This window comes from Rhincodon typus, chromosome 2 (genome assembly GCF_021869965.1).
Source record: "Rhincodon typus isolate 14 chromosome 2, sRhiTyp1.1, whole genome shotgun sequence".
NCBI classification, from domain to species: Eukaryota; Metazoa; Chordata; class Chondrichthyes; order Orectolobiformes; family Rhincodontidae; genus Rhincodon; species Rhincodon typus.
In genome coordinates this window covers 116,610,755-116,623,298 of record NC_063333.1, presented here as the reverse complement: position 1 = coordinate 116,623,298, position 12,544 = coordinate 116,610,755, and the positions used below count along the sequence as shown (strand labels likewise).

Below are 12,544 nucleotides of genomic sequence, written 5' to 3'. Positions count from 1 at the left end.
CAATGACATCATTGAAATGAGGAGTTGCCATTTAGGTAATTGTGTTTCCTGTTCCCTGCATCCGACTCCCAGGAAGCCTTACTGCAGTTGTAAAGGGTTTCGGTGAGGCCTCCCATGGAGAACTGTGCACAATTTTGGTCTCTTCAACTAAGGAAGGATATATTTACCTTCGAAAGGGGGTGCAATAATGTTTTACTAAATTGACTTTCTGAGATGAAAGAGCTTTCCTGCAAGGAGACAATAAATAAACTGGACCTATACACGAATCTCTAAATGGGTATAAGACAAGTTGATAGTGATTTTTTGAAAAAAAAACACATGTTGTATGTATGTATTGAATTTTACACTGAGAAATAGAATACGACATCAAAGAGTTTCAGAACTTTGCCTGAATTTTATAAATGACTGGTTAGGCCTCAGCTGGCACGTGATGAACAATGCAAGACTCCATACTGTTTAAGATGCAAAAACTTAAAAGGATGCAAGAGATGCAACCAGAGATGAGGGACTTCAGTTATGCAAAAAGGTGAAGACTGTTCTGTTTGGAACAGAAACTTACTGAGAGTTGTCTTACAGCTGTTTTCAAGAGGAAGAGGGGTTTCGATTAGGTAGGGAAGAACAACTCCCTCTGTTTGTGGGTCAATAACTAAAACCTATGAATTCAAAATTTATGATCAAAGGTCTAGAATGGAGATGAGAGATTTTTCCATTCAGTGAAGATGATTGAAGCTGATCCCGTAGAATATTTTAAAGTGGAGTTTGGCAGGTATCATAGATGTAAGTGTATGAATTGACATTAGAAGTCTTGAAAAATATCTTGAAAAATGGCTGTTTACATCTATATTGAGCATAAAAGTGAAATGCTTGCATGGGTTTTGGCCTTTGTCTTTCGCTATACGCAGTCTGCATTTTATGGGCACATCTTAAATTCCCGCTGGTGCTTTCAACGCAGCCTGTTTTGTCTATTTGATCTCTTGCACCCCAATGATAGGGCATGGGCATGGGAGGGAAGGGTCAATCTTTACACTAGGTATATACAAAACAATATTTTTGGGACTGAAAAATGGGGTTGTTTTATACATCTGGTAGACAATCTGTTGCAATAGCATATGCTACAATATTTGGGTGACAGAAGATGAGCAACTTTATAATTTTGAACAAAAAGTGTGAATGTTGGACTAAACATGACTTTTTTTTTCAAAGAGCATAAGCACAATAATTTTTTTAAAAAATCTCTTTAAAAGCCTAACATCACAGGTTGCGTCATCTACCTTGCCCACTCCCAGTGTGGTTGCAGCCATTTTCTACTCCATTACACAAGTTCAATTTGCAGCATGATGGAAGGCAGCAGTGAGCATTCTTCAGCCAGTGGCTTGCAGTCCCCATTTCAACGAGTTGGTAAGGCCCCTAAGTATACAAATCCCACTTCTGGTAGCCCTTTCCATAAACTTCACAGGCTTCACCCCTCTCCCGGGGTCCACACCCAACCCATCTACATGCACCTCTGAATCTCCTCCTTCACAATTGTCATCCTTTGTGTACCCGCTAGCCCTCCATGCTTTCCTCTTATTTTCTGAAGACAGAGCTGACAGACAAACCATGGCCCGTCCCCTTGATCAACCTACTAGGACAGCCCTGGACAAGAAGAGCCCAAACCCCTGACTGGAGGCTGCACATTTCCTTGACTGCATTAGCCCTAACCTTTGGACTGGCCGCTTAAGGACATAGTATTGACTGTGACCCACTCACTAGACTGTGGAGGCACAGACCCCCTGACCGAGAAAACCCCTATCAGATGCCTGAACGTGGCCAATCCCCTGGACTGGTATTGGAGGCAGCCTTCAACTTACTGTTCCAGGACCCCCTGACTGATAGGTCCCTCCATGGACTTCCATGCGGGCCACTCCCCAAGATTTTGAAACATGGCTGCTTGCAGTGCATTTGCTGCTGACCTATGTTGATATGAGTGTGACGTAGTGTACTGCCATACATTAATGTGTATGCCCCCTCGATTGAGCACTGCGAATGCAGATAGGTGCTAAGCAAGCGAGCATTAAGACAGCATGTGAGTAGACCAGAGATGCAGCATAGCCTAGTCGTTAAGCTGGGTGCTTGTTTGTGTGTGTGTAGTGTCCCAATGCAGCCTTTTAATGGTATGTGCTTGTGCAAGTCTATGTTTCCAGGTGCCATGAGTGCATGAAAGGTGTGTGTGGCTGGTGTTGGTGGATCATGCCCTGCACTGCAATTTGGTCATAAATAACATGGAGGTTGCTCAAAATAAGCGGTAAGCTGAATCCGCCACATACTCGCTCTGGTTTCCATGTGTTTTTTTCATTGTCTAGCTTGTTGGCTGAGTCTGATCAGACAGCCAAATATTAATGAGGGGAGTTGGGCCATCAACAAGATATTTAAAAAGCAATAATTCTCCTTTAATTAGTAACTTGTCGCTGCCAAGTGAGAACCCTGCCATGCCACTTGTAAACAGCATAAAAGATGGTGTGAGATGCTCCTGTTGTCAAGATGGGCCTCGCTGGGTTTTACCACAATTCTGCCATGGTCCACATCACACAGACCCATATAGCTTTCTGCCCAATATGTATATAACAATCTTGTTCCTAAATAGGATTATTGGACACTTGTGACTTTGAAATTATTGATTATATTCCTCTTCCATCATATGTCATTTTATTGGAAATCATTACATTAAGCCTCTTTAAAATATCAAGTGATTAAAAGTGAAATAAACAGTTTCGTTGAACTTGGTTCTAATCCCTGACTTCCCCATTTGGAACTACGTCCTGCAGAGACGTGTCAGAGGGAGCCTGCAGCTATAAATGACTTCAAACAAACTCCAGCTAAAAGACTTTGACTTGTTTGACTCTGCATCGGTTCTAACCTGCTATTGCTTCCTGTGAAGCACCACAGGAAGTATTTCTACATTAAAGGTGATTTTAAATGTTAGTTTAATTTCTTCTAATGAGAGAAAGAGCTCTGACTAAGGCATGTATGAGCAAAAGCGATGTAAAGGGACAAAAATGACTAGAATTCCATTCTCTTGTCCTGATTTTTTTAAAAAATGAGTGGCCTTCCTCACCTGAAGTCCTTAAAATACATGTTGAAATTCTTAAAACTCAACACAACACATTATTGTTGGAGGCTACCAGGTAACAACAAACCACAATTAAATTTTCAATTAGACATAAAAATGGTAAAATGAGCTGGGATAAATGTGGTGGTGTCAGATTCATTCCATTATTTTTATTTTTATTTTCATTTCCTGTGTTATGGATGCAGCTGTTTTAACTAACGTGTAAAATATCATGCTAACCAGGGAGGGAATAGTGGGGTAAGCATTATTATTCCAAGTTACAAATAAGTGTTTTAATGGAAGTTTCTTAAAGTCATATGCTTCAGCTTTATTTACGTAGAATCCATATAGTGTGGAAACAGGCCATTCGGCCCAACAAGTCCACACTGACCCTCCAAAGAGTATTCCATCCAGACCAATCCCCCTCCCCTATTCCACCAACCCTGCATTTCCCATGCCTAACACACCTAAACTTACACATCCCTGAGCACTATGGTCAATTAACATGGCCAATCCACCTAACTTGCACATCTTTGGACTGTGGGAGGAATACGGAGCTCTTCGCAGAAACCCACGCAGACACGGGGAGAATGTGCAAACTCCACACAGACAGTCCCCCAAGGATGGAATCAAACCTGGGTCCCTGGTGCTGTGAGGTAGCTGTGCTAACCACTGTACCACCTTGCTGCCCACTAATTGACTTTCTATAGACTTCATTTTACAATTAAAGGAAATAGTTCTATAAAATTCCATTTTTCACATTGAACACAGTCGGCAGAAACAACTTGTATATCACCTTTACTGCAGGAAACATCCACAGCATTTCAAAGGAGCATGATACTATGAAGGATTCTCCTTCTGAGCCTCTCCTCACTAGGTTATGAGAGAATGTAATGAGAGAACAGTTGTATGGTCTAGGAGGACTACGGTGACTTTACCTTTTTTTTGTATTATGAGATTGTGCCATATAAGCAGATTTTTGACCAAATGCCCAAACCTTTAGCCTAAAAGTTAGTTCTTAAGGTGTATCCTAAAGGTGGAAAAGGAGATAGCAATGTAGGGAGGGAATAATAGATTTGGGCAACTGGCACATCAATCACCACTGCTGGGATTAAAATTGAAGCACTAAATCCCAGATTGGAGCACATGCATTTCAAAGTTTTGTGGGGGTGGAGGAAGGTACGGAATAGAAACGAGTGAGGCCATGGAGAGATTTGAAAACAAGGGGTTGAATTTTACCAAAAATGGGCGAAGTGTCAATTTTGGGGAGTTTCAAGCAATTCTGCACTGACAAGGTTCCGCGTTGTAGACTGGTTAGTAAGGTTAGATTGCATGGGATCCAGGGGGAGCTAGCCAATTGGATACAAAATTAGCTTGAAGGTAGGAGACAGAAGTGGTGGTGGAGGGTTGATTTTTGGACTGGAGGCATGTGACCAGCAGTGTGCCACTAGGATTCGTGCTGGGTCCACTGCATTTTGTCATTTGTATAAATGATTTGGATTTGAATATAGGAGGCATGGTTGGTAAGTTTGAAGATGACACCAAAATTGTAGTGAAGAGTGAAGAAGATTGTCTAAGAGTACAACAGGATCTTGATCAGATGGGTCAATGGCTGAGGAATGGCAAATGGAGATTAGTTTTGATAAATGTTAGATGTTGCATTTTGGTTAAGGCAAACCAAGGCAAGACTTATACAATTAACGGTAAGGCCCTGGGGAGTGTTGCCAAACAAAGAGACCTAGATGCAGGTGCGGGTGCATAGTTCCTTGAAAGTGGAGTCACAGGTTAACAGGGTAGTGAAGAGGGCATTTGGTACACTTGCCTTCATTGGTGAGTGCATTGAGTATTGGAGTTGGGATGTCATATTGTAGCTGTACAGGACATTGGTGAGGCCACTTCTAGGTACTGCGTACAAGTTTTGAGTTGCTAGATTTGTTTGATGCCTGTCACATTTAGCACGGTGATCGTGCCACAAAACACGATGGAGGTTATTTTCAGTGTGAAGGCAAGACTTCGTTTGCACAAGATCTGTGCGGTGGTCACTCTTGCCATTAATGTCATGTGCAGATGCATCTTCAGCTGGCAGATTTGTAAGGATGAGGTCAAGTATGTTTTTTTTCCCTCTTGTTGGCTCCATCCAGTCTAGCAGCTGTGTCCTTTAGGACCCAACCAGTTTGATCAGTAGTGCTTCTGCCGAGTTACTGTTGTTGGTGGATATTGAAATTTCCTACCCAGAGTAAATCTTGTGCCCTTGCAATCCCCAGTGCTTGCTCCAAATGTTGCTCAAGATGGCGGAGTACTGATTCATCAGCTGGGGGAGGATGGTATACGGTAATCAGGAGGTTTCCTTGCCCATGTTTAACCTGAAGCCATGAGACTTCATGGGGTCCAGAGTCAATGTTGAGGACTCTCAGGGCAAATCCCTCCCGACAGTATACTGCTGTGCCACCACTTCTGCTCAGTCTGTCATGCTGATGGGATGGGACATATCCAGGGATGGTGATGGTGGTATTTGGGACATTTTCTATCAGGTATAACTATATCAGGCTGTTGCTTGACTAGTTTGTGAAACAGCTGTCCCTATTTTGGCACTGGCTCCCAAGATATTAGGAAGGAGGACTTTGCAGTGTTGATAGGACTGTTTCTGCTGTTGTCTTTTCTGGTGCCTAGGTTGATGCCAGCTGGTCCGTCTGGTTTAGTTTCTTTGTTGAGACTTCTTAGTAATTGATCCAACTAAGTGGCTTGCTAGGCCATTTCAGAGGGCAGTTAAGAGTCAACCACATTGCTAGAGCTCTGGAGTCACATGTAGGCCAGACCAGGTGAGGATGGTAGAGTGTACATTACTGAGCCAGATGGGTTTTTCGCAACAATCAATAACAGTTTCACAGTCATCAGTAGCTTCTTAATTCCAGATATTTTACATTGAAATCAAATTCCAACATCTGCCGTGATGGGATTCAAACCCGGGTCCCCAGAAGATTTGCTGAGTTTCTGGATTAATGGTCTAGCGATAATACCACTAGGCCATCGCCTTCCCCATGGCATGGTCAGGATTGTTTGTGACCATGATTTGTATCCACACACTTGGATACTTAGTTGCCTTCAACCCATCCTGTAAGTGCACTTGTTCCTTGAAGGGCCTCACATCAATCAAAAGTAGAACCTGTGTGTTCAGACAGATAAAACCACCCAGTGCACCATTGACGGTTTGGTGGGAGCTATTTCACATTTCCAGTGTGGATTTGGGATTCGGATAAGGCTGGAAGGGAACATACTTTGCATAGTGAATCGCAGGCTCAGCCTAGTAATCTAGGATTCCTCTCAAACCTTCACATTCCTTTCTTCCTTGTAATCCCTGTTAAACTCATCAGTTCTGAGGTCCCACTATTCTGAACTCTTCAATTTAAATCTCTATCTTCTAATATTACCCCCTGAGCCCCGTGCTTACACCTTAGCCATACTAGCCATAATGATGCACTGTTATCCATTGATTCCGGGTTGCTGGTGACCATTGATGACCTCTTTGCTACAGTCACGCATGTCCTCCAATGCACTTTTGCGCCCACCTTTTGTATTTTTAGTTTCCTCCATTACAAATTTTGTCTCTTCTCTAGCCCAGAATGCTGCCTCCAATCCCCATCATTGACTTACCCAACCTTCCTACCAGAGTGGTGACTTCTGATAACCCACCTTGAAATTAAGTGCACAGTCCCCAAATCTGACTGTGCCCACCCCCTTAGCCAACTTAGCTAGAGACCCCTGACTGATCTCATTGCAGTTTCTTGACTGGTTGCACTGGACCTGCAGGACTCAATGTGTCTCACTGCCCAGACTATCAGGACATGGAACCCCTGACCAGACCAAGCAGCTGACTAACTGTATCCATGTCCCTGGACTAAGATGGGGAGGCAATGGCCCTATGGTATAATGACTAGACTATTAATCCAGAGACCCAGGTAATGTTCTGGGGCCTGGGTTCAAATCCTGCGATGGTGTAATTTGAATTCCATTAAAACAAAATTTGGAATTAACAGTCTAATAATGACCATGTATTGATTGTCAGGAAAAACTTAACTGGTTCATTAATGTCCATTAGGGAAGGCAACTGCCATCCTTACCTGTTCAGGTCTACATGTGACTCCAGACCCAGAGCATTGTGGGTGATTCCTAAATGCCCTCTGGGCAATTAAGGATGGACAAAAAGTGCTGGTCTAGCTAGTGACACCCAAATCCCTTGAATGAATATTAAAATAAGGTTATTTGCTGTTTTTGACTGACTGTAGTGACACCCCCAACTGAGGGCATGTGTCTCATGGCCTGATTTGGGACTTTGAGGTATGGCCTTTTGGTTGCCACATAAGCTGCTGAATACATATTTGAAGCATAGACAAATACAATGACATAGGGAGGCAGATAGGATTAGTTTTGGATCTTCTAGCTTCTTCTTGAACTTGTTCAAAAATTGATGACATGTTTTGAATCTAAAGGTATGCTGACATTGGTGAACTGTGCCAAGGTGAAGTGGGGAGCTACACTGCAGGTGGTGTCCACCTTTGCTAAAGTGGTTGCCTTGATCATCATCATCATAGCTGGGTTCGTGCAGCTTTGTCAAGGTAAACAGCTTTAATTTGTTACGTATCTTTAATTGGAAATCTCCTGAGACAGACAGTATACAATGATTTTATGTTTGTAAAGCAATTAACTGTTGCAAAAGAATCCAACATTGTTTAAATTCATTGACCCATTGACAAACTGCAGTTACAAGTTACTCAGAGTTGAAATGTGTCTAATTCTATGTCTTCTAGTATCCTTTTGCCAATGCATAATTGGAGATAGTAAGCTGCTTTGGCTTAAGTTGGAATCTTGCCTGGCTCAGAAGGCAGTATGTTTAACTACCCCTATGGTGAGCACGTAATCTAACTTGGCACCACAGCACCATACTGAAACAGTACTGCATTATTCAAATAAAACATTAAACCAATACCTGTCTAGGTAAAATCTAAAATATCCTGTGGCAATAATTGAAGAAGAGCAGTTGGTTATTCTCCAGTGCTAACACAAAAGTACTATCTGTTTATTCGGGAGCTTGGACTTTGTAATATTGAAGTTCGTTGGTTCCATTGCCTCCAATTCAAAAGACATGTTGAGGACGTATGAAGTGCTGCGTAACTCTAAATTCATTCCTTTCTTTCTGTTGATGTTGAATGTTTATGAAATCTGCGCAGCACTTAAGAACAGAATTTTGCTCCATTGGGGTGTGGGATTTGTTGGCAGCTCTCCCAATCTTTCAGCGATTCATTATAATTGTTGGATTACTCTAGTGCCACCAACTGGGTCAATTAAAATTGATTTAATCTGCAAGATTGCAGTTTATATTGTTCAGCCCTGCACCTGCCTCTTCAATATTCAACCCCATTGTGCCAATGTCTGAACTGTCAAAATGTACCCACGTTTTTGAGACTGGAAAATGTAACAATTCATTTGAAAAAGATTTTTTTTTGACTCTTGTTGAAAAGTATATGCAGCAAACTTTGTTTTAACCAGCATATTATGAACTGGCATTCTTGATAACTGACAAAAATGATATACCTCAAATACTGTAAAGTTTACTGTATTATTTTATCCCATTATTATGGTTTTTTAATTTGTTCACCTCAATGTAAACATACTTGTTCAATCGAATGGCCACACAACATATGAACAGTTGTTTCAATTTTGAGTCAATTTTTCCTCAAATACCATGACCTACTGCAATGTCCGGGAAGTCAGTTGAGAATGCAAGTGAGAAGGCACTCTGCTGTAAGTTTTATTTAAGGCAAAATTGCATTTTATTTAAGTGATTTATGCTGCAAACAAAATGTAACGGTGAGTAGAAACTCCTTGTATTATGTTTTAATTACTTAACGTGTCAATTCACGTTGATTATGTAGACCTCTTAATTATCTGGAATATTTGATCCATTGGTACCAGATAATAAAAAGTTTACTGTGTATATTCACAGAGATTTCAGGATCTTCACCTTTCAAAGACTTATTCACAGGAACATACTGAATTCCATTTCTTAATACTGAATACTATTTAATACTATTGCAGGAGAAACGGATAAGTTTCAAGATTCCTTTCAAGGCTCCAAATTAAACGGTGGTGAGATGGCTCTAGCTCTGTATTCAGCACTATATTCTTATTCCGGCTGGGACACTCTTAACTTTGTGACTGAAGAGATTCAAAACCCTGAGAGGTGAGTATTGTGACTTATTTAAGATGCCGTCTCATTCACAAACAAGGTAAGAAGAGCCTATACAAAATAAACAAAAAGAACAGTGGATATTGGAAATCAGAAAAAAACCCAGGAATTGTTGGAATAACTCAGCAGGACTGGCAGCATCTGTGGATAGAAAGCAGACCTGAAGTGTTAACCCTGACTTCTCTCCACAGATGCTGCCAGTCCTGAGTTTTTCTAGCCATTTCTGTTTTAGCTTAAAAAGAGACTATGATCAGGGAGTCCATTAACTGATGTCCACAAGTATTGTCCTCTCTTCTGCACTGTTAGTTCTGGATCCTGAGTATTAAGTCACATTACATGTCTCTCTCTTTCTGTCTGTCTGTCTGTCTGTCTGTCTGTCTCTCTCTCTCTCTCTCCCCCGCCCTCCCCCTCTCCCTCTCCCTCTCTCTCTCTCACACCACCCCACCCTTTTCTCTTCTTTCCCACCCCCAAAAAACACAGATTCAACAGCCATCCACTTCACTTCATGCTAAACCTTTTCACATTACATACTCCTACAGTTAGGCTGGGCTCCTTGAACTGTTCCAAAAGTTACTGGTTTGAACGCCTCAGCATATGCTGTTGGTAATCAGCAACAGGTTTCCTTGTCCATGTTTGATCTGATGCCATGAGCATTCATCAATATTAAGGATTCCCAGGGAAACTCTCTCTTGTGTGTGCTCCACTGTGACCGAAGATACAAGAGATGGCTTGGTAATGTCTAGGACATTGTAAGGTACAATTCTTGGTAACATGACTAAGTCAGGCTATAGTTTGACAAGTCTCTGAGACAGCTGTCCCAATTTTGACACTTTTCCCCAGATGCTAGTAGCCATTAGCTTGGGGCGGCATGGTGGCTCAGTGACTAGCACTGCTGCCTCACAGCACCAGGGACACTGGTTTGATTCCACCCTTGGGTGATTGTATGGAGTTTGCACATTCTCCCCGTGTCTGCATGAGTTTCCTCCCACAGTCCAAAGATGTGCAGGTTAGGTGGATTGGCCGTGCTAAATTGTCCCATAGTGTCCAGGAATGTGTAGGTTAGGCGGATTAGCCATGGGAAATGCAGGCTTACAGAGATAGGGTGCGGGGGTGGGATGCACTTCAGAAAGTCAGATGGACTCGATGGGCCAAATGGTCTGTTTCCACACTGTAGGGATTCTATCAATCTGTGAATTCATTTGTCATCTCCTAAATTTCTATTATTAATTCCCAGATTTCTATGGGACTAATACTAACTTTGTTAACATTTTCACATATATCTTTATACATACTTATCTGTTTTCATGTTTTCAGCTAGCTTTTTCTTCTACTCTAATTTTTATTCACTTGATTTAATCTTTTAGTCATTCCTTGTTGATTTTATATTCTTTCCAGTCTTCTGATCTGCACCCTATCTTTGTGCAATTATGGTTTTTAAAAAAAAACTTTCAGTTTGTTAACTTTTTTTCGTTAACTGCACATGTTGGATTCTCGACTTGGAATGTCTCCACCCTGTGTATTCTGAAATATGCCTTTGAAGGCCTGCTGCTGTATCTCTATTAACTTATCACTTAATTTGCCAATTCACTTTTGCTAACTGCATTTTCATGCCCTCACATTTACCCATATTAAAGATTAAAATATTAGTCTGTCCCCCTGCCTCTTCTCTCCCTCAAACTGAATGTAAAATTTAATCATATGATGATCACTGCTACCTAAGGACACTTCTACTATGAGATCATTAATTAATGCTATCTAATTCCCAAACCAGGTCTAGAATTGTGTTTTCTCTAGTTGGCTCCAAAATGTGCTGTTCTAAAAAACAATTTTTAAATGTTCCATGAACTCCTCATCTAGGCTAGCTTTGTCCATCCAATTTTCCGAGTTTGCGTGAAGATTAAGCTCTCCCATGATTATCACCATACCTTTCTGACAAGCTCCAATTATTTGTTCCTTTATCCTCCATCCTACAGTCTGGTACAGTTAGGAGGCCATGGACCAGAACAATTGGTTCCTCCCATCTCATTGTAAACCCTTCTTAACACCGAGCAGGTGTCTTGAGCCTTGGCACTGAGCAGTCAACATAGCTTTCCAGACTTTGTTCTTTGGTTCAGAGGGCAGTGTCAGTCCCTTTCACCATACTGCCCTGTACCAGCACTACATTCATTTTTGCTTCCTGCACTTAAATGGTTTCCTACCTTACAGTGCCATGTCCAATTATCTTACTTACCCTGCATCTATCACTTGCCTCCAAACAAGGTGAAAGAATCTCAGAATTGTTGCACAGTTGCAGAGGCTCAGGCTCCTACACTTAGGGTTCACTTATCTGCCTCAGCAGCAGCCATATTATCCAGCCATTGATCACTTATTAAATCAATGAACCCAATCATAAGGGGTGTGAGTGCCCCCTGCAACAAATATCTGGGTAACCTTCTCCATCCCTGACATGTTGGGGTGCCTGCAACTCATCCTCCAGCTCAGATACTCTCAACCAAAGCTTCTCAAGCTTTAACCACTTGCTGCAGAACTCACTCACATTAGCATCCAGGAGCTCATACATGCTGCAACCATGACACATCACCTGTTCTACCGTCCTTAATGTCTTAATTGCTTATTTTCTTTCATGTTTTATGAATCTTACACCAATTTGTATTGGGCTCTTGAGCTGCCGTGGTAGTGTCCCTATCTCTGAGCCAGAAGACCTGGGTTCAAATCCCACCTACGTCAGAGGTGTGTTATAACATCTCTGAACAGTTTGATTGGAAAATATCAGCCACAAGTTCCTGTACTATTTTAAACCTGAGGAATAGAGTAAACTGTAACCACTTACCAGATACTCACCAAATTACTTGTGCTATAGTAGAATAAGAAGCAATTAATACAGGGAGAAAATGTTACAAAAAACTAAAGCACCTTCTTCCCCTTAACTCCCTTACTCACCCATCTCCAACACTTTGCTGAAAGTTACTCATAGTGCTACGTTGTAATGAATTGCCTCTTCTTACTGGCTGAAAAAAAGCCAGTTAAGCTGGTTTCCTTAATTGACTGCAGTGAACATAGACGTGGAACAATATAACCTTTTGTCCTACTATGTTTGTGCCGACCATGATGCTATTCTAAACTAATCCCATCAACCTGCGCATGGTCCATATCCATCTATTCTCTGTATGTTCATGTGTTTGTCTGAATGCCACTTCAGCTTTGCTATCATA

The 12,544-nt window shown here is 41.6% G+C and overlaps 1 protein-coding gene across 12 annotated transcripts in view; it reads left to right on the top strand.

Moving 5' to 3' along the window:
- Positions 1-12,544, top strand: part of si:dkeyp-120h9.1 (Y+L amino acid transporter 2-like) — a 158,675-nt gene that overhangs the window by 117,197 nt on the left and 28,934 nt on the right. For all 12 annotated transcript variants that reach the window (XM_048610143.1, XM_048610163.1, XM_048610121.1 and 9 more), the window contains 2 exons: positions 7,576-7,701; positions 9,182-9,326. In XM_048610143.1, coding sequence (XP_048466100.1) covers positions 7,576-7,701; positions 9,182-9,326 — 271 coding nt within the window. The remainder of the gene's footprint in view (positions 1-7,575; positions 7,702-9,181; positions 9,327-12,544) is intronic.